The sequence below is a fragment of the Thalassophryne amazonica genome, chromosome 2 (genome assembly GCF_902500255.1).
Source record: "Thalassophryne amazonica chromosome 2, fThaAma1.1, whole genome shotgun sequence".
Lineage (NCBI taxonomy): Eukaryota > Metazoa > Chordata > Actinopteri > Batrachoidiformes > Batrachoididae > Thalassophryne > Thalassophryne amazonica.
In genome coordinates this window covers 96997117-97020327 of record NC_047104.1, presented here as the reverse complement: position 1 = coordinate 97020327, position 23211 = coordinate 96997117, and the positions used below count along the sequence as shown (strand labels likewise).

The window sequence follows — 23211 nt, the reverse complement described above, 5'->3', positions numbered from 1 at the left end:
GAATGTACTCTTACCTTCTCATTCTAACACAATGCAGGAATTGTAACAAAGACAAATGACAGAAAAAATGAGGTAGATGTTAGGGAGGGGAAATTGGAAATCATTCACTTTTAGAGATAAAAAAAAAAAAAAAGTTTAGAACATGAGCATGAGAGGTGGTGTTTTTATTACAGTTTTGTTTAATCTAGGCAGGGACGTATTCCAGAAAGTATTCTGACCATACCTTGAACTGAGTTTATGTACTCTGAGAGGGGAAACTCTTGAGCCTTACATTCTGGAGCAGCAATCAACTTTGTATATGTTGCAAAGCCAAGTCACACTCTGACGGATAGAGCAAAAGGATTAGTTAAGCATTTAAATATTTTGTCCATTGGCAAATTCTCCCGTGGAGCTGGGACTCTAACCAGGGCTGTGAAATGAAAACTGCGAAATCCGAGGAAAATTTCCAAGGGGTCTAGGGGGCATAGGCCCCCAGGAGCTGGGATTTCGGGCCCCATGGGATCCCAGAAACCAAATAAATTTTTTATCTAATAATACATTTTCAGCATCATGACCCTGTGTTCAACCTTTCATTTGAACAGTCAATAATCATGTTGAAATAACAGAATATGACATGGAAGAAGGACCTGGAATGATTTTCCTTTTATTTGTAAACCAAATTATGCATTATGTCAAAACAATTAAACTACATGAAATTCATGAAGACTAAAAAGACTGTTAAAGCATTTCAATAACCACAGGTAAAGCTTGTAGAATATTTTGAAAATCATGGTAAAATATCAAAAACATACATTATAGTAAAAAAGATAGTTATAAATATTCTTGTTTAAATTCCTGTAAATCCACTCAATGCCACAGTGTCTTTTTCCCATGAAAAAAGTATATATTAATAAAAACTCATTTATATTCTAGTGTAAATTCATGTAAATTCATTCAAAGCCAGTCTTTTTTCTAATGAAAGAAAGTCTAGATTAATGAAAAAAGTCACATAATCTTGTCTAAAATCCTGTTTGAACAGCACAATGTTTATTTTCCAGAAAGAGAAAAATTCTTACCGTGTTTCCTGATGGCAGAGTTCACTTTTCCCATTTCATCTGTGTTCATGAAGCCAGCGAATATTCCACGGATTCTTCTCCTCATCAGACTTTTTCAAACAGTCTTTCTTGCCATCTTCTTTCTGTCCAACGTCGGTCCGTGACACAGACATGCTGCACAATTCTTATTTTAAAAACTGTAGAGCTCTAAAGGTTTGCATCGCAGTGCAACTGGATGCTGTAAGAACTGACCAAGAGTTTGAGTTTCATCTGTTTCATTCCCTCATCTCAGGGTATTTTTTTTTAGTAAACAATCTCTGGAATACGTCCCAGGAGAAGTACTGCAGTAGTTGAAATACAGGAAAACAAGACAGCGATATGAGATAAAGACAAACAATTTTGATGTCATCCATAGCGAAACAAGAGTCCTCAAAGTTTAACACATCTTTCCAACTAAGCCAGAAGGAAATGTGTATGTAAAGGGAGAATGAAATGTGGTGTGACCTTAAGATGAATGCTTAAAATATACTTTGGAGTCCTTTAGATAACATTATTTTGTACCTTTCTGAAGTGTGCCAGCATGTCAGGACTTCTTTCACACATCTCAGTGAGGAGTACAACAGATGTATGGAGAACACCTGAAAGACACACAGGACAGAGAGGTTTTGTTGGTGTTGTCGTCAGTGTGGGTCTGGGAGATAAATAGAGTAATGTCTTGGAGAACATAAAAAAAAAAACAACCACAAAACTCTTGATATACAATGACTCACAGAATCACGATGCAAATCGCTGAGAAATTAAAAGTTAAACATACACAAAGTGAGTCATTAAAGTGCTGGGTACTCCACAAGCTCTTCTATGGAATTTAAGAAGACAAAAACAAGAAGAATTAAAAAAACTAACCACACACACACACACACACACACACACACACACACACACACACACACACACACACACACACACACACACACCCCCCTCAATAAAATAAATACATACATACATGACAAACATTTGCACTGATATTCCACATCTGCTGAAACCTGGCCACTGAAACAGTGAATTTTTCCAACAAATAAATGCCATTATAAGATCACGCTGAACTTGTAACCTAAAATAAGCTCAAAACGTATTTAATCTACAAAAGAAAAATTTAAATGTGCATAATAATAAAGCCTCTTTCGTCTTTATTTTTTTAAACTGAAGGTAAAACGCAGCAGTATCTTTACTGACATAGGAGTACTCAGTCTCCAAGAATAACTCATATGGTGCATTAGAGTGAGATTATAAAAACACTGAAAAACCCATAATATTTACATTATACAGTCCACAAGAAACTAACTACATCCAAACAGGGCAATATTATCTGCCTCTTGTATAGGACACACAAACCAGAGTTCATGACAGATTCATGCCACTCTCCTCTATAAAGGACACCCTTAAAAAAAAAAAAAAAAAAAATCATAACCCATTAGCAACTGTTCAGATCAAGGCATGGTGACTGGGAGAAAAACAGATTAAATCTTCATACAATTACAACAACACCATCTTCACTGACTGTTTATACTTACCATGGTTCTTCTCACTCAGCAGGTTTTTTGTGGCTGGAAGGAACATTTCCATAAGTTCTGGAACTTTCCTGATGACATGAACTGCACAAAGGGCTGCCTGTAAATAAATGTTTACATATAATGAAGGCAAAAATAACAGAAATGAATGGAAAAAAAGAAACAGGAATGTACAAAAACAAAACATCAAATAATATTGTTAATCAATCAGCAATGATTTTTTTTCTGGAGTGTTCCTGTTAATACTTGTGTACTGATGTGCATGACAATTACATCCATCTATAAAGCAAGAAGTGCCTGTGTGTGAGTAGTGGCTCACGTATCTCTCTGTCAGATAGCCTTCGGCTTTCGGATATGGCTTGTGCATGGCACGATGATGTGCATCCTTTATTGTGAAAATTTTGGAAATTAATTTTCAAAACCTTTATTTGGAAACCTTTATTTTGATTGGCACTGTAACATTCGTACTTCCAAAATGGCGTGACTCGCTGATGTTACTGGTAGCAAAGTTAAACAACATCAGATAGTTCATGTTGCTTGCACCATTTCACAATAAAATGTTTAATTCCAGCATCCCAGCAAACACTTTCACTGGGAAACGCATGCTGTCAGTGTTCCTTGTTACTGAGTTTAATTTGACAACACTGAGGAGATGTTAGCTAAAATCCATTTTTTTTCTAACACAAACAAATTTCCCGCTATTTGTACAAGTACATAAGCTGAATAAAATCTTGTATTTTCCCCACAATTTGTGGGCGAGGGGGGTATTTGTCATTAAAAATGTCCATGAAGTTAAAGTTCAGTCAAAAAGACACTTACACAGGTAGAAGAAGCCCTGCCCCTGTTGTGCACAATTTCAAAGCATTCACAATCACTAGAATAGTCAAATTCATTTTTTAGTAATTACTCTGTCCTGATTATAATACAACCCCTGGAATAATTATGGAATCACCGGCCTCGGAGGATGTTCATTCAGTTGTTTAATTTTGTAGAAAAAAAGCAGATCACAGACATGACACAAAACTTAAGTCATTTCAAATGGCAACTTTCTGGCTTTAAGAAACACTAAAAGAGGGAAAATCATCACACAATGTTACAAAAGATGTTGGTTGTTCACAGTTAGCTATGTCTAAACTCTGGACCAAATACAAACAACATGGGAAGGTTGTTAAAGGCAAACATACTGGTAGACCAAGGAAGACATCAAAGCATCAAGACAGAAAACTTAAAGCAATATGTCTCAAAAATCAAAAATGCACAACAAAACAAATGAGGAACGAATGGGAGGAAACTGGAGTCAACGTCTGTGACCGAACTGTAAGGAACTGCCTAAAGGAAATGGGATTTACATACAGAAAAGCTAAACGAAAGCCATCATTAACACCTAAACAGAAAAAAACAAGGTTACAATGGGCTAAGGAAAAGCAATCGTGGACTGTGGATGACTGGATGAAAGTCATATTCAGTGATGAATCTCGAATCTGCATTGGGCAAGGTGATGATGCTGGAACTTTTGTTTGGTGCTGTTCCAATGAGATTTTTAAAGATGACTGCCTGAAGAGAACATGTAAATTTCCACAGTCATTGATGATATGGGGCTGCATGTCAGGTAAAGGCACTGGGGAGATGGCTATCATTACATCATTAATAAATGCACAAGTTTACGTTGATATTTTGGACACTTTTCTTATCCCATCAATTGAAAGGATGTTTGGGGATGATGAAATCATTTTTCAAGATGATAATGCATCTTGCCATAGAGCAAAAACTGTGAAAACATTCCTTGCAAAAAGACACATTGGGTCAATGTCATGGCCTGCAAATAGTCCGGATCTTAATCCAATTGAAAATCTTTGGTGGAAGTTGAAGAAAATGGTCCATGACAAGGTTCCAACCTGCAAAGCTGCTCTGGCAAAAGCAATCAGAGAAAGCTGGAGCCAGATTGATGAAGAGTACTGTTTGTCACTCATTAAATCCATGCCTCAGAGACTGCAAGCTGTTATAAAAGCCAGAGGTGGTGTAACAAAATACAAGTGATGTGTTGGAGCATTCTTTTGTTTTTCATGATTCCATAATTTCTTCCTCAGAATTGAGTGATTCCATATTTTTTTTTCCCTCTGCTTGGTCTAAAAAAGTAACCGTTACTGACTGCCACAATTTTTTTCCCTGATTTCTTATAGTGTTTCTTAAAGCCAGAAAGTTGCCATTTGAAATGACTTTAGTTTTGTGTCATGTCTGTGATCTGCTTTTTTTCTACAAAATTAAACAACTGAATGAACATCCTCCGAGGCCGGTGATTCCATAATTTTTGCCAGGGGTTGTATTAAAAGCAATCACAGTCAATGAAGACGTAATTAAATGTTGAAATGACTAAAGGTTTATGTCACATGACTACATGTGCTGGCAATAACCAAGAGTAAATGAAATGTAGCTGTAGAAAATATACATTAATCTTTAACAGACACACTGCAGTCATTGTTACATCATCTCCTTTTGTGTTTATAATAAATATTTATATTTATTTATGGTGTCTTTTTTTCCTGGTAAGAATGCCAGATATGTATAAATGAATCTACAGGACTTAAAAATGTACATGTTACTTTTCATGCAATTTTAATTGTCTAAAAATAAATGTCCAAGGTTCATTATCATGTTAATCAAGAAATCTTCTCATCTGGAACATCAACAGATAGGTCATGGATTTAATTTACAAATGACCAAAGATTTGTAAAAATGTTTTTTTTTTTAACTTTAATATATTAATTACACGTTTTCTAATGTTAGAAACATTTAATTTCAAAATGTACAGTAATCCAAAATGAATCTTGAGGTTAAAAAAAAAGATTCTAAGGATTTTCTTTTGAAAACTGCTGTGTAAATTAGTAGTTCTGATGCTTCTCTGACACATTTCTGCACTCTGTCGTGTTCTGTGTTTTGGCCTGATGAATTGGTTCTATTGAATGTGCGAAGTTGAGTTGAACTTTGACTAACGTCAAGAGGTAGTGTGCACTCCCGGCAGAGCATCATGCAAGCTCTGTTTTTGTGCGTCGCACTGCGATGCGGCATTTGCACGTGCTTCTCACTGAAAATAATGGATTTTAGAGCAACGCATGCCTCACTTGAATGAAGAAGATATATTTATTGTGTTGAGGGGAATTCCGTAACAAATATTGCCTTTTTCTTCTAAAGACTTTGACTGGAAGAAGCTCGTGTGAGCATGTGTGAGATTTTGAGATTACCTCTGACCCGACGCACTTGCATGATGCTCGTTCCCGGGGTGTGCATGCTAACATCCATAAGCTGTCCTGTAAATCACTTCAGAGGCGTTATCTGGTTTCAAAAAACATCCTTTTCAGAAATTTAGAAGTTTATTATTTCTTTCTAACTTTTACAAAATATATGAGAAAGACATTAGATTTACAGAGAAATAAGCTCTTCTGGAGCATTTTCTGTGATCTTGGTCTCAAATTGGCTGTCGCTGTGTGGTTCCCAGTATCCCTCGCGCAAGTTGGGGGAAGTCCCCACGTGATCTGACGTCACTACCAAATGTAGGTAATGTCCATCTGATTGATTGAAATTCTTCCCTTCAGAGGCAGAGGCTATTAATTTTTTTACAGACAGTTTGGATTTTTACCATATTGGTAATATTATGAATCCCTTATTTAAATGCGAAGGAAAAAATTATAGTGGTGCCAAAGAAAATTCTTTTTATGACTGAAATCTTAAGAAACTCAGAGGAAGTACACCTTTAATCAGTAGTCTTGAATGAAAACTTAAATGACACAGACCTTCTAATTGAATTAGCAAATGAACTATTTGGTAACATTAACTTTGTAGAGTTGCAGAAAGTAAAATTTAAAAGTTTTTACCCAAAGTGTATGTAAACAGAGCTTCACCTTAAGTGTATGCAAAGATGTAAATAATCATTTTCTTCTTCAACCATTAGTAATACAATATATTTCAAGGACAATAACGAAAACATACTTTGGAGGGAAATCACTTTTCATAAGGGAACAAAGTTAAATAGGAACCTTACCTTTTTCCTCAGGTAGGAATTCGATGTTTTGAGCAGCTTCTCCACCTCACCAGCAAGATCACGACACATTTCTGAGGAGCCCATGCAACCCAAAGTGCACAAGGCCAAGCCCTGCACGTATTGTGTGCTGTGATTCAGGTCACTGGGTGTGAGAAGAGAGATTAAGGACTCACTAAAAATACAACTTTGTGTGTAAGGTATGAAGAAACTTTGCAAAAAGGAAAAATAAAAACTACAGGTGAGGACAATCAGGCTGTGATAAAATTCGATAGATGTGTCAAATCTAATAGCTTTTACTACCGTAGCTAAGGCTGTCACGATTAGGAATTTCTGGAGACGATTAATTGTCAGGCAAATAACTGCGATTGACGATTATATTGTCTATTTTTTTCTTTTTTCCCTTCTTTATATTCTACTATCGCGGTATGATTACATAACTCTGGAAGAACGTTTGGCTTCTCTGAGTGGAGAAACCGGGAATAGTGCAATATTTTTATTTTTATCTTCTTTTTACATATAGTCCCAACTTTTTCTGATTTGGTTTCTGTTGCATTTCTAACTGCTATAAAGAAAAGTGTGAACATTTTATTGTGTTTTAAAACTTTGTGGAGCAAACGCAAACATCAAACTCTTATAAAGAAGGAAAAAATACCTGGACGTGCAGGAAAACTGATATACGTAAACTTAACAGAACAATGCAGGCTGATTTGACTTCCCATATTTTTTTTTTGTATAAATAAATCAGAGTACAATAAGAGGTAACTCACTTTGAAATAATTAAAACATATAGCTACAGCTTAATAACTTTGAAAAATAACAGAAATCAGCAGCTTGTATGTTTATTCTGACTCCAGTTCATTTTAGTGTGATGAAGTCAACCTTTTTTTCCCCATCAGTCACGTTTTGAGCTTGAACACTACATTAAGCTCAAGAGTGAACAAATACATACCTTTGGAAAATAACAGCTGTTAAGCTTTTTGTGATCTGTGCCTCTGAACATCATTGCACAGCTTTTCTTTAATTTTTGCTCAGTTCATTTTATATTCTTTTTTTTAAGGATGTTTTTAAGGATATTTGACCGTTTATTTCATCTCATGATGTAATAAATTCAGTATACGACGTGCACATGGTGTGAACAGGACGGTGCCGTCAGAACCCCACCGGTAGAGAAAGTACAGTGTGTAAAGGCAGCTCCACGGTTTGGTTTTGTTTTTTTACATACATGTTCACTCGGGTTAAAATCTTCTCTCTCTGCTTCGCGCTCGCTGTCTCACGTGATGCTTCACAGCAGAACGTAAGGTCTCATGCCTCCGTTCAGGAATCGCGCGCACACACACACAGCTCCTGCGGTAAACTGCGCATTTTAAATGCTTTTGAACAGCTGCTGTTTTAATTGGCCGTCTTATTCAAAATTTGAACGTCCAAATGACTGCAGGACGGCTCACTGCCTAAAATTATGAATTAAGAGAAAAATCAAAGATTTAAATAAAATAAAGGACTTGTCGACTACTAAATAGTTGTAAGCGATTTCAATAGTCAACGTAGTCGTGACTAGTCAAGCCAGCCCGACAAAACCAAAATGCATTCACAGCAGTGCGTGGCTTTGGAACCAGAACCTCCTCACGCTCCATGTTATTATCCGAGCCTCGCTAACCATCCGACCAAGACGAGAGGAAACAGAGTGAGTGACAGCGAGGCTGCGTGCGGCTGCTGCTGCACGATGACGTCAGATTCCAAGTCGTTTTATGCAACTTTGTTGATAAAATAAATAATTCACAGTAATCATGATTATGAAAAATATTCGCGAATATGAAAAATAATCGCGATTGGCGAATATTGTAATAATTGTGACTGCCCTAACCGTAGCAAGAGCGTACTCACTTTTTGATGCAATTTGTCATTAATAGGTGGACATCCTGCCTCTCATCCAACAGCAGCATAGCTCCCAAGTAACCTATTCGTTTGTCAGTGAACTTCTGGGATGCAATCAACTTCAAGCATTCCAGCTGGAAAACAAACCCTTAGTTCACAACTGTTCTGTATCAGGGACATGACAAGTATGATAATAAAGGCCACTGAATCTCGTAAGATCAAGGTTCAAGAACTTTAAAATTTCTCAATGAATTTTACTCCCACCATACATACCTGCCCAAAGTGTGCTGGGTAACCCAACATGTGCATATAAAGCAGCTTTGCTACATTTCTGCAACGGTAAGTATTGTCTTCCTCTCTAAATGATGAGCGTATAGCTGCACACTCCTTCTGAATCATCTCTCGCTCCTCTGCTTGGGTCCGTGCTGTCCGGATGGTCCGGATCAGCTCCCGAAGTCTGATCGGAGCTGGCATTGCCTAGAAAAGAATAAACAAAACAGAAAGCTTAGCATGAATTATCTATGTGATGGCACAAACTGGCCAATTCCTGAAACAAGCTTCCCAAACCAGACTATACCAATTTAATATTAAATTTTTTGGTTCCAGGATTTTATATACATATACATATATATATATACATATATATATATATATACATACATACACACACACATATACATACACACACACACACACCGGAGTCGGGTCGCGGGGGCAGCAGCTCAAGCAAAGCCGCCCAGACGTCCCGATCCACACACCTCCCCCAGCTCCTCCGGGGGAACCCCAAGGCGTTCCCAAGCCAGCCGAGAGATGTAGTCCCTCCAGCGTGTCCTGGGTCTTCCACGGGGCCTCCACCCGATGGGACATGCCCGGAACACCTCTCCGGTGAGGCGTCCAGGGGGCATCCGGAAAAGATGCCCGAGCCACGTCAACTGACTCCTTTCGACGTGGAGGAGCAGCGGCTCGACTCCAAGCTCCTCCCGAGTGACCAAGCTCCTCACCCTATCTCTAAGGGAGCGCCCAGCCACCCTGCGGAGGAAACTCATCTCAGCCGCTTGTACTTGCAAACTCGTTCTTTCGGTCATGAGCCAAATCTCATGACCATAGCTGAGGATCGGAACATAGATCGATCAGTAAATCGAGAGCTCTGCCCCCCTACTCAGCTCTCTCTTCACCACGACAGTCCGATACAGCGACCGCATCACTGCAGATGCTGCACCGATCCGTCTATCGATCTCACGCTCCATCCATTTCATATATATATATATTTTTTTTTGGAATCAAATTATTCGAGCTACTCGACTAATCATTTCAGCCCTACTCCCCTCACACCAGGCGAGTCACAGCTCCGTTCCGGGCCACAATGGCAACAGTCTCTGGAAGAAGTCCACTCTTTCTTGTGTTTTGCTCAAACTCGCACTGAGTGTTTCACTTTTTAATTTTTGCTTTTTTGGGCAACACACAATGCTTCACAAACAAAGTAACTTAAATAAAATAACAACAACAACAAATTTAAAAAAGGGACTGCGAGGCTTGCATGTACAAGCTCCAGCTGAAATGCATCTGCTGAATTGCACAGAAAGGGGGGGGAAGATTCACGCAGTGACCCAGTCCACCAATCTAAAAAAAAAAAAAAAAAAAAAAAAACACAACTTAAAAATGGTTAAATCTTTCAAGTTTGGGAAACACGAAAAACAGAAGCCACATCCCATCATCATTTCAGCAAAATGTCAAGACTCTGGCTGAGCTCCTGACACCGGGAAAGATCCAAAACTTGTAAAGACGTGAAAAAAAAAAATAATAATCAAGCCCAAAGGGACCTAATGAGTTGGCTGGGTTCAGACAAGTATATTGCAATAATAATCTGGTCCAAACACTGAATTGGTATGACAATAAGTCGGGAGGCGTCAAAAGGCACCATAAAAAGGGTCACTGCAATGGGCAACGGGCAACAAAGAACTGGGAAAGTTGATGAATGCTCAAAGAACACCTAATTGGAAACAGGTGAGCGTCATGATTGGGTGTAAAAGGAGCATCTCCAAAAGGCTCAGCCGTTCACAAGCAAAGATGGGGTGAGGATCCCCACTTTGTGAACAACTGTGTGAAAAAAATAGTCCAACAGTTTAAGGAACAATGTTTCTCAACGTTCAATTGCAAAGAATTTAGGGATTCCATCACCTACAGTTCATACTATAATCAGAAGATTCAGAGAATCTGGAGAACTTTCTACAAGTAAGCGACAAGGCCGGAAACAAACATTTAATGCCCGTGACCTTCGATCGCTCAGGTGGTACTGCATTAAAAACTGGCATTATTGTTTAAAGGATCTTACCGCGTGGGCTCAGAAACACTTCAGAAAACCATTGTCTGTTAGCACAGTTCATTGCTACATCTAAAAGTGCAAGTTAAAACTCTACCATGCAAAGTGAAAGCCATACATCAACAACATCCACAAACACGGCCGCCTTCTCTGGACCTGAGCTCATTTGAAATGGACAGATGCAAAGTGGAAAACTGTGCTGTGGTCTGATGTGTCCACATTTCAAATTGTTTTGGGAAATCATGGACATCGTGTCCTCTGGACAAAAGAGGAGGGAACCGACAACCCAGATTGTTACCAGCGCAAAGTTCAAAAAGCAGCATCTGTGATTGTATAGGGGTGTGTTAGTGCCCATGGCATGGGCAACTTACACATCTGTGATGGCACCAAAAATGCTGAAAGGTACATCCGAGTGTTGGAGCAACACATGCTGCCATCCAAGCAATGTCTTTTTCAGGGATGTCCCTGCTTATTTCAGCAAGACAATGCCGAGCCACATTCTGCACGTTACAACAGCGTGGCTTCGTAGAAAAAGAGTGCGGGCACTAGACTGGCCTGCCTGTAGTCCAGACCTGTCACTCATTGAAAATGTGCGGCAAATTATGAAGCACAAAATACGACAACGGAAACCCCGGACTGTTGAAGAAACTGAAGTGGTACATCAAGCAAGAATGGGAAAGAATTCCACCTACAAAGCTTCAATAATTACTGTCCTCAGCTCCAAAACGCTTATTGAGTGTTATTAGAAGGGAAGGTGATGTAACAGTGGTAAACATACCACTGTCCAAGCTTGTTTGAAACGTGTTGCAGGCATCCATTTCAAAATGAGCAAATATTTGCACAGAAACAATAAAGTTTATCAGTTTGAACATTAAACATCTTGTTTTTGTGATGTATTCAATTGAATATAGGTTGAACCGGATTTGCAAATCATTGTATTCTGTTTTTATTTACATTTTACACAACATTCCAACTTCATTAGAATTGGGGTACTTTCCTGACATGATTTAATAATTTTACCGGCTCGATATCTAGGTCAGAATAGCATTTTAACACGTATTTTGCAAGTGTTTTTCTGAGTGTGTTCAGTCACGAATCCCCATCGAAAATGAATTAACATCTGGGAACTTAGTCAAAATTTTGCCTGGTTAGGAGGTGTCATGTCGCTGTCCATGAAGGGACGTTCGCGTTTGGTGGGCAGCATTGGGAGTGCGGACTCTGGTAGTCATATATAAACTTTGTTGGTGTCTCTGACAGAGAATCTCAGAACGAGTTTCATCTTCACCCCATCCAGTGACGCCACCGGCCTGACCTGCACAAATGGTAGCAGCCAGTCGACGTCAAAGCCTCTCAGACCACAGCTAAAACAAAGTTTTCTGTAGATGTTTTATGGTCTTTAGTGATTCTTATCAAAAGAACTAATTTTTTGTGTTTATTCATGATATAAATAATCGGTAGGCGTTTCTGTTCCCCTTTAACCCTCTGGGGCTGACACCGTCGTATAGGACGGCGAAGACCAAGCTTTACTAAATTATAAATAACTTTTTAATGATATGAGATAAAAACATACTTTTTTTTGCTGAAAAGTTAACTTCGTGGACTTTCGAGCCATGTACTTTGTACTCCTCATGGAAGCTGTGTGATAAATCAATCAATTTTCAATCAATCAATTTTATTTATATAGCGCCAAATCACAACAAACAGTTGCCCCAAGGCGCTTTATATTGTAAGGCAAGGCCATACAATAATTACGTAAAAACCCCAACGGTCAAAACGACCCCCTGTGAGCAAGCACTTGACGACAGTGGGAAGGAAAAACTCCCTTTTAACAGGAAAAAACCTCCAGCAGAACCAGGCTCAGGGAGGGGCAGTCTCCTGCTGGGACTGGTTGGGGCTGAGGGAGAGAACCAGGAAAAAGACATGCTGTGGAGGGGAGCAGAGATCAATCACTAATGATTAAATGCAGAGTGGTGCATACAGAGCAAAAAGAGAAAGAAACACTCAGTGCATCATGGGAACCCCCCAGCAGTCTAAGTCTATAGCAGCATAACTAAGGGATGGTTTAGGGTCACCTGATCCAGCCCTAACTATAAGCTTTAGCAAAAAGGAAAGTTTTAAGCCTAATCTTAAAAGTAGAGAGGGTGTCTGTCTCCCTGATCTGAACTGGGAGCTGGTTCCACAGGAGAGGAGCCTGAGAGCTGAAGGCTCTGCCTCCCATTCTACTCTTACAAACCCTAGGAACTACAAGTAAGCCTGCAGTCTGAGAGCGAAGCGCTCTATTGGGGTGATATGGTACTATGAGGTCCCTAAGATAAGATGGAACCTGATTATTCAAAACCTTATAAGTAAGAAGAAGAATTTTAAATTCTATTCTAGAATTAACAGGAAGCCAATGAAGAGAGGCCAATATGGGTGAGATATGCTCTCTCCTTCTAGTCCCCATTAGTACTCTAGCTGCAGCATTTTGAATTAACTGAAGGCTTTTCAGGGAACTTTTAGGACAACCTGATAATAATGAATTACAATAGTCCAGCCTAGAGGAAATAAATGCATGAATTAGTTTTTCAGCATCACTCTGAGACAAGACCTTTCTAATTTCAGAGATATTGCGTAAATGCAAAAAAGCAGTCCTACATATTTGTTTAATATGCGCTTTGAATGACATCCTGATCAAAAATGACTCCAAGATTTCTCACAGTATTACTAGAGGTCAGGGTAATGCCATCCAGAGTAAGGATCTGGTTAGACACCATGTTTCTAAGATTTGTGGGGCCAAGTACAATAACTTCAGTTTTATCTGAGTTTAAAAGCAGGAAATTAGAGGTCATCCATGTCTTTATGTCTGTAAGACAATCCTGCAGTTTAGCTAATTGGTGTGTGTCCTCTGGCTTCATGGATAGATAAATCTGGGTATCATCTGCGTAACAATGAAAATTTAAGCAATGCCGTCTAATAATACTGCCTAAGGGAAGCATGTATAAAGTGAATAAAATTTGTCCTAGCACAGAACCTTGTGGAATTCCATAATTAACTTAGTCTGTGAAGACGATTCCCCATTTACATGAACAAATTGTAATCTATTAGATAAATATGATTCAAACCACTGCAGCGCAGTGCCTTTAATACCTATGGCATGCTCTAATCTCTGTAATAACATTTTATATTCAACAGTATCAAAAGCAGCACTGAGGTCTAACAGAACAAGCACAGAGGTGTGTCCACTGTCTGAGGCCATAAGATCATTTGTAACCTTCACTAATGCTGTTTCTGTACTATGATGAATTCTAAAACCTGACTGAAACTCTTCAAATAGACCATTCCTCTGCAGATGATCAGTTAGCTGTTTTACAACTACCCTTTCAAGAATTTTTGAGAGAAAAGGAAGGTTGGAGATTGGCCTATAATTAGCTAAGATAGCTGGGTCAAGTGATGGCTTTTTAAGTAATGGTTTAATTACTGCCACCTTAAAAGCCTGTGGTACATAGCCAACTAATAAAGATAGATTGATCATATTTAAGATCAAAGCATTAAATAATGGTAGGGCTTCCTTGAGCAGCCTGGTAGGAATGGGGTCTAAGACATGTTGATGGTTTGGCTGAAGTAACTAATGAAAATAACTCAGACAGAACAATCTGAGAGAAAGAGTCTAACCAAATACCGGCATCACTGAAAGCAGCCAAAGATAACGATATGTCTTTGGGATGGTTATGAGTAATTTTTTTTCTAATAGTTAAAATTTTATTAGCAAAGAAAGTCATGAAGTCATTACTAGTTAAAGTTAAAGGAATACTCGGCTCAATAGAGCTCTGACTCTTTGTCAGCCTGGCTACAGTGCTGAAAAGAAACCTGGGGTTCTTATTTTCTTCAATTAGTGATGAGCAGTAAGATGTCCTAGCTTTACGGAGGGCTTTTTTATAGAGCAACAGACTTTTTCCAGGCTAAGTGAAGATCTTCTAAATTAGTGAGACGCCATTTCCTCTCCAACTTATGGGTTATCTGCTTTAAGCTGCGAGTTTGTGAGTTATACCAAGGAGTCAGGCACTCCTGATTTAAAGCTCTCTTTTTCAGAGGAGCTACAGCATCCAAAGTTGTCTTTAATGAGGATGTAAAACTATTGACGAGATACTCTATCTCACAGAGTTTAGGTAGCTACTCTGCACTGTGTTGGTATATGACATTAGAGAACATAAAGAAGGAATCATATCCTTAAACCTAGTTACAGCGCTTTCTGAAAGACTTCTAGTGTAATGAAACTTATTCCCCACTGCTGGGTAGTCCATCAGAGTAAATGTAAATGTTATTAAGAAATGATCAGACAGAAGGGAGTTTTCAGGGAATACTGTTAAGTCTTCTATTTCCATACCATAAGTCAGAACAAGATCTAAGATATGATTAAAGTGGTGGGTGGACTCATTTACATTTTGAGCAAAGCCAATTGAGTCTAATAATAGATTAAATGCAGTGTTGAGGCTGTCATTCTCAGCATCTGTGTGGATGTTAAAATCGCCCACTATAATTATCTTATCTGAGCTAAGCACTAAGTCAGCCAAAAGGTCTGAAAATTCACAGAGAAACTCACAGTAACGACCAGGTGGACGATAGATAATAACAAATAAAACTGGTTTTTGGGACTTCCAATTTGGATGGACAAGACTAAGAGTCAAGCTTTCAAATGAATTAAAGCTCTGTGTGGGTTTTTGATTAATTAATAAGCTGGAATGGAAGATTGCTGCTTATCCTCCGCCTCGGCCCGTGCTACGAGCATTCTGGCAGTTAGTGTGACTCGGGGGTGTTGACTCATTTAAACTAACATATTCATCCTGCTGTAACCAGGTTTCTGTAAGGCAGAATAAATCAATATGTTGATCAATTATTATATCATTTACTAACAGGGACTTAGAAGAGAGAGACCTAATGTTTAATAGACCACATTTAACTGTTTTAGTCTGTGGTGCAGTTGAAGGTGCTATATTATTTTTTCTTTTTGAATTTTTATGCTTAAATAGATTTTTGCTGGTTATTGGTGGTCTGGGAGCAGGCACCGTCTCTATGGGGATGGGGTAATGAGGGGATGGCAGGGGGAGAGAAGCTGCAGAGAGGTGTGTAAGACTACAACTCTGCTTCCTGGTCCCAACCCTGGATAGTCATGGTTTGGAGGATTTAAGAAAATTGGCCAGATTTCTAGAAATGAGAGCTGCTCCATCCAAAGTGGGATGGATGCCGTCTCTCCTAACAAGACCAGGTTTTCCCCAGAAACTTTGCCAATTATCTATGAAGCCCACCTCATTTTTTGGACACCACTCAGACAGCCAGCAATTCAAGGAGAACATGTAGCTAAACATGTCACTCCCGGTCCGATTGGGGAGGGGCCCAGAGAAAACTACAGAGTCCGACATTGTTTTTGCAAAGTTACTGTTGTGTGGGCCGCCAGAAGAGGAGGTACTGCTGGTCCACCACCAGAGGGCGCCCTGCCTGAAGTGCGGGCTTCAGGCACGAGAGGGCGCTGCCGCCACGGACACAGCCGGGGGTGACAGCTGTCACTCATTATCTCCTGACAGCTGTCACTCATTCATGCTTCATCATCTCACTCCATAAAATCCGGACGTCATCTCCACCTCATCGCCGAGATATCGTCAAACCGTTCAGGTAGTATTCTCAGCCTTGAAAGGGAACTGTGTATCAGTCTGAACTCTTTTTTGCAGCCGCTTTCCTGTGGTGTTCCGTGTCTGTGTGACCGGCGCTCGGTGTGTCCAGCAACGGCTCCGCTGCACACCTCTACCAGATAAGTGGGTAGACAGGAGCTGCACGAGTGTGTGTTAGAGGTGGAGGTGGCATTCCCACCGTTGTTGCTACTGGGTGTGCACACACCCATATCTTATTGTCTCTGCTCCCTGCCAGCAGTACCAGATCTGACCTTCGAAGACGGTGGCCACCTGGGGACTCGGGACTTGGCGGCTCCAGTATTCTCCGGGTTCGGTGGCGGAGGAAATCGTGTGGTTCCGGTTCATCTCAGGACAGACGTCTTCTATCCTCGAGACTGCCCACACGTCACCCTTGTGTTTGACTGTCTGTTAAATTTCACATTCCTCTGTGTTGTGCTCATTCACAACAGTAAAGTGTTCATATTTGACTCTTTCATTGTCCGTGCATTTGCGCCCCCTGTTGTGGGTCCGTGTCACTACACTTTCCCCAACAGTTACACACCGATTCAATGTTAATTTTATTGACCTCCGATTGGCGTAACCGGGTGTCATTACTGCCGACGTGAAATACAATCTTACCAAATTTACGCTTAGCCTTAGCCAGCAGTTTCAAATTTCCTTCAATGTCGCCTGCTCTGGCCCCCCGGAAGACAACTGACTATGGTTGCTGGTGTCGCTAACTTCACATTTCTCAAAACAGAGTCGCCAATAACCAGAGTTTGATCCTCGGCGGGTGTGTCGTCGAGTGGGGAAAAACGGTTAGAAATGTGAACGGGTTGGTGGTGTACACTGGGCTTCTGTTTAGGACTACGCTTCCTCCTCACAGTCACCCAGTCGGCCTGCTTTCCCGGCTGCTCGGGATCTGCCAGAGGGAAACTAACGGCGGCTAAGCTACCTTGGTCCGCACCGACTACAGGGGCCTGGCTAGCTGTAGAATTTTCCACAGTGCGGAGCCGAGTCTCCAATTCGCCCAGCCTGGCCTCCAAAGCTACGAATAAGCTACACTTATTACAAGTACCATTACTGCTAAAGGAGGCCGAGGAATAACTAAACATGTCACACCCAGAGCAGAAAAGTGCAGGAGAGACAGGAGAAGCCGCCATGCTAAACCGGCTAAGAGCTAGTAGTTGCGCTAAGCTAGAGGATTCCTAAAAACACACAAAGTGAATAATGTGTAAATAATTTAGAGGTGATTCAGCAGAGGGAGTGCTTTAGTTAAGGCATGTGAAGATTACACTGTGAAACAAATCGTTATCTAGGTAACTAGATCAATCTAACTGTGCAGATTAAACAGCTAACAGATACAGCAAAACACCGCTGTGCTCCGGAACAGGAAGTGATACAATACCGCAGTGAGAGCCAACCACCAGTATTCAGTGATGGTTGGCAATGTGATGACGTGCGCAATGTGAGTGTCCAATCGGAATTGGTTCACCGTCACATGGTTTTCCAAAATCCAATCGTAGGGCAGATTTACTTCACGTGAAAAGCCAAAGATCGTTTTCAGGAGTGATATGTTACTAGTTGGCCTGTTTGAATAGCCCCCTGGGTGCTCCAATGAGTACATACTATTAGCACATACTCAGTGCGCCATTACGCACAGCGAAAGTGAGCAGACGAAGAGCCTCTGATGACAATCTCACATGCTCAAACAAAGAGTGTGTAACTATCAGGATTGCTCCACTAGTTTGCATGTGAATGTTACTGGATAACTCTGTTGCTTTCTCTGCGTAAAGCACTGCTTACCATATCAAAATAACAAAATGCATAGACCATTTTGTATATATTGTTCAAAATGTGCATTTGTGTTTACTGTTTGACCCTTTTTGTTGTACAGGCTTTCACACAAGACTTCAAATTACCTTTATAAAGTGTCAAAACAGTTGTTTATTATAGTTTGCTGTGTGTTTTGAATAAATGTGTAGAAAATTATTTTTCTCTTTATTGTTTCCTTGCCTATTCTTGACTGTAAACTTATTACACTTATAAAACACAACAAAAACATATATATTTCGAAAGCACAGGTTGTCCTGAAAAAAGAGACATAAAACTTGATTGTGGGATGCAGGGAGAGCTGTTAACAGCCAGGATTGGGTAGGATTACTTTCAAATGTAATCCAAAAGTAATCAAATTACAAGTAATCCAAATGTATGTACATACATACATATAATCCACATGTATTCTTTCAACGTAATCCTACCCAACCTTGTTAACAGCAATAATAAAACATTTATGCCAGGCGAGTGAACTGTCCAAAAAATGCCCTCGGACTCCAGAGGGTTAAGCTTGACTTCAAGAGTGGCGTTACATCATGGGTTTGTAAGCTTTAACTGATACCCTAACATTATAGATCAAACTGAATTTTTAATCAGAGCACTTTCAAAGGATCAAGATGTCCATGCATCCTGTCCGGGCCATGAAGCAGGGTTCTCACCAAGATTTTTTTTCGTGGAGTAATGAGATGGAAAAAAAACACAGTAACCCTCTGGAGTTGTATGACGCAGATCCGCGTCAAATGTAGGGCCGAGTACCGAACGTCGGTTCTTTTGTGGCACCAACCGGAACGCTTTGGTAGTACAGAGTATCAAAACATGCCTCATTTTTCAGTGCCAAGTTTCGGTATCCAGAGGTTAATAATGTGATCAAGACTTGACAATTCCCTCATCGGTTCTTCAGAGCGGCCATTGTTTTTGAGAGTGTTTGTTGGGAAAATGATAATTTCTCTACATTGATTGCAAACCCTGCAGTGGGTCTGTAATCAACCGCTTATATAACAGCTTCGCTTTGAAGCAATGAACCAACAAAGCAGTGCTCCAATCCACTGTTTTGTTGGTTCATTGCTTTGCTGCTTTTCAGAAGTGGCAAATCTGCTTCTTAACCCCTCTCAAAGCCATACGGGTCAGTCACAATAAAGGCTATAGATACAAAATACAGATGTTATCATATCAGAAACACTAAATCATATGTCATGAAGATGTGCTTTTGCTTTCAGCATCTGCATATGAAAAAAAACTTCATGTTTCCGAAAAAATGGTTTGATTAATCCTAATATTTAACAAGTTATGACCAGAAACGTGGTGCATTTTTAAATGAAATTAGGCATTCTGTGTCACTTTAAAATTGATGCATGTTTTATTGTATAACAATAAATGTGTGGTAGTCTTTTATGTAAATGTTTTTCTATGATATAAACGAATATCTGTTTTCTGTTTTCAGAACATTTCATCAATTTCGGGTGATCCGAGAGACAGCTACATAGTTTTAGAGAAATGAGTTACACGTTGTAAAATTTCATTTTCAAGACAATATTGAATAGAAATGCTGAACGAAAACAAAAAGTCACCCTTTGGTCTTTAAATAATGTTATTTGAAGTCTCAAGGGTGTCTAAAAAAAAATAAATAAATAAACAAAAAGATTTAATGTGGCAAGAGCAACATTTTGTTTTTGGCAATGATCGCACTGCATGGTCTCAGATGTTCAGAAAATCCTGTAGAGTCCGTGACATACCTATATTTAAAAATAATAGCATGGTGAATGTAACTTAGGTAGTTTTATTGTCCTATGTTAGGATAATTAGAGGATATAAGTTGAATGGAATAAATAATTAGGTCCTATACCTGTTATGATGAAGGCTATAGGTAGCATCGTGTCACGGACTCTACGTGTGTAGAGTCCGTGACATATAGTTTTAAAATAGTACATAGATTATTCTATGAGTATCCATGATGAAATGCTCTATCTATATTGAAGAATACAGTTTGTTAAGCCTTATAACCAAAACATATACCAATGTTTTTAAGTAAATAGTAAAATAAATGACTCTTGTATTAAGGATATCCTTTCTATTGTAGAGTCCGTGACGGTCAAAATGTGACTTTGCCTCTGTCTTAATATTGTCACCAAAAAAAAAAAAAAAAAAATTGGCTAGAGATACATGAATAAAATTTTGGATTATATTGCACTAGACATTGGTCTTCATAATGGGTCTCAATTCAAAGAAAAATACTTAGATTATTGTCTTAAGGTGACACACCTTAAGACACCTTGATTGTGACTGACCCGATAAAAATGTCAAATTTGAGTCACTTTTGTGCGGATCAAAGTCACTAACCAGGACTCCCCTCTTGTTGCTAGAAAGAAATGAGAATGGTCCTCCGTTCCACTCGCACAGCTCCAAACGCTGTGCCGCTCTCTGTCGAGTCAAGTTAGAAAGAAAGAGTCTGGTTGGAATTAATAACTTAAAAGGTAATCACCGTTTAAATCAAATGACACCTCTTTCCAAACATTATAATACAAACAATAAACTGCAATCGATCAAAACATTTTTTCCCTCCCAAAATGAGATGTCCTGCGCTGACGTGCAGCAGCTAGCTGAGTTCAGCTCAGAGGTATGAAGTGACATTCATGCCAAAATGTCTGAAAGGAAATGCTTTTGAAAAAAAAACAAACTAGATTTTGTTTATTTCTATATGTCCAGAGATCAAGGATCCACCATGTAGATTTTATTTAAGCCCAGAGGTTGTGCTGAAGAAAAAAAAAAAAAAAAGACACCAAACAATGCAGAGGAAACAGTTTTTTTTAGTTGAATTATGAAGGTAAAACCAAGAAAGTCAAAATCACCCAAATATACCCCAGACTCCAGAGGGTTAAAAAGCCAGGGGTCTGGGGGCCCTGGTGGGGGAGCAACGCCCCCCCTGAAGCTTTTGCATTATGGTCTTATAAAGGAACTTCTTTGTCCGTCTCAATATACCAAATAGCTCTGGATTAACTTAATTTGACCATGATATTTTAACCACTGACTTAGCATGTTTCCAAAATAATGGACAAATCAGGTACTTAAGCTAACAATGACATCATGAGCTCACAACAGCATTTACTGAAACTAAAACAGCTATATGTACAGTTCTATCATAGATTTCAGTAAAGAATGCTCAGACAGCAATGTTAATGGGCGTATTTCACAACATGGTCCATTTTTGAAAAATCCTGGTTTGCTTTCTTTAAAATGGTAGTTTCTAACTTCATTTTTTGTGCTCCAACAACAATCTATACATCAGTGGAACGCTATCAGCATACTCTGTTCAACTGTATCACAATTGATGAGATGGTGGAATTCCACTGGGCATCAAACTAGCTCTAAACTTTCTGGTTAATGTCATTTTAGACTGTCCCATATTGCGTGTTGATACACACAAAAACAAATAAAACAAATAAAGTTAGAAAAGTCTCAGAGTCTTCATGAAGTTGCAGACTACATACCTAAAATGTAAAGATGCATGTATTTAGTTGCTTTTAGCCTGATCTATAGACCAACATCTTGAACACTGACCAAGTTGTACTTCCATATACCACACAAGTAGGGCTGGGTAGCGATTCAAATTTCAAGAATTGATTCAATTAGGGCTGCAGCTATCAAATATTTTTGGAATCAAGTATTCTATCGATATTGGCCCGGCGGCCCGGTCCGCGCTCACAGCCCCTGGCTGTTGGGACGTGGAATGTCACCTCACTGAGGGGGGAAGGAGCCTGAGCTTGTGCGGGAGGTTGAGAGATACCGACTAGAGATAGTCGGGCTCACCTCCACGCACAGCTTGGGTTCTGGTACCCAACTCCTGGAGAGGGGCTGGACGCGCCACTTTTCTGGAGTTGCCCACGGGGAGAGGCAGAGAGCTGGGGTCGCATTGCTTATTGCTCCCCAGCTCAGTCGCCATGTGTTGGAGTTCACTCCGGTGAATGAGAGGGTTGCGTCCCTACGCCTTCGGGTCGGGGACAGGTCCCTCACTGTTGTCTCGGCCAACGGGCTGAGCGGCAGTGCAGAGTACCCGACCTTCTTGGAGTCCCTGGGAGGGGTACTAGATAGCGATCCGACTGGGGACTCCATTGTTCTCCTGGGGAATTTCAATGCCCACGTGGGCGGCGACAGTGAGACCTGGAGGGGGGTGATCGGGAAGAAGGGCCTCCCCGATCTGAACCCGAGTGGTGTTCAGTTGTTGGACTTCTGTCACAGTTAGTCACAGTTTGTCCATTACGAACACCATGTTCGAGCACAAGGGTGTCCATAAGTGCACGTAGCATCAGGACACCCTGAGATGGAGGTCGATGATCGACTTTTTAGTCGTATCATCTGACCTTCGGCCACGCGTCTCGGACACTCGAGTGAAGAGAGCGACTGAGCTGTCGACCGATCACCACCTGGTGGTGAGTTGGATCCGCTGGGAGGGGAGGAAGCTGGTCAGACCTGGCAGGCCCAAATGTATTGTGAGGGTCTGCTGAGAACGACCGGCGGAACCCTCTGTCAGCGAGGTCTTCAACTCCCACCTGCGGGACAGCTTCTCCCAGATCCCGGGGGAGGTTGGAGACATGGAGTCCGAGTGGACCATGTTCTCCACCTCCATTGTCGATGTGGCCGCTCGTAGCTGTGGTCTCAAGGTCTCTGGTGCCTGTCACGGCGGCAATCCCAGAACCCGATGGTGGACGCCAGAAGTAAGGGATGCTGTCAAGCTGAAGGAGTCCTACTTGTCTTTGTTGGTAGGTGGGACCCCGGAGGCAGCTGACAGGTACCGGCAGGCCAAGTGTGCCGCAGCCCGTGTGGTCGCAGAGGCAAAAACTCGGGTCTGGGAGGAGTTCGGGGAGGCCATGGAGGAGGACTATTGGTCGGCCTCGAAGAAATTCTGGCA

General features: G+C 40.4%; 1 protein-coding gene across 2 annotated transcripts in view; it reads right to left on the bottom strand.

Annotated features, from left to right (window-relative positions):
• ap1g1 (adaptor related protein complex 1 subunit gamma 1) overlaps window positions 1-23211 on the bottom strand; it is an 85582-nt gene that overhangs the window by 36065 nt on the left and 26306 nt on the right. The window contains exons 2-7 of one of the 2 annotated variants that reach the window (XM_034190219.1): window positions 8784-8987; window positions 8520-8644; window positions 6639-6780; window positions 2606-2702; window positions 1596-1672; window positions 15-23 (exon numbers count right to left, since the gene is read on the bottom strand). In XM_034190219.1, coding sequence (XP_034046110.1) covers window positions 15-23; window positions 1596-1672; window positions 2606-2702; window positions 6639-6780; window positions 8520-8644; window positions 8784-8987 — 654 coding nt within the window. The remainder of the gene's footprint in view (window positions 1-14; window positions 24-1595; window positions 1673-2605; window positions 2703-6638; window positions 6781-8519; window positions 8645-8783; window positions 8988-23211) is intronic. The other variant, XM_034190227.1, reaches the window with a different exon arrangement.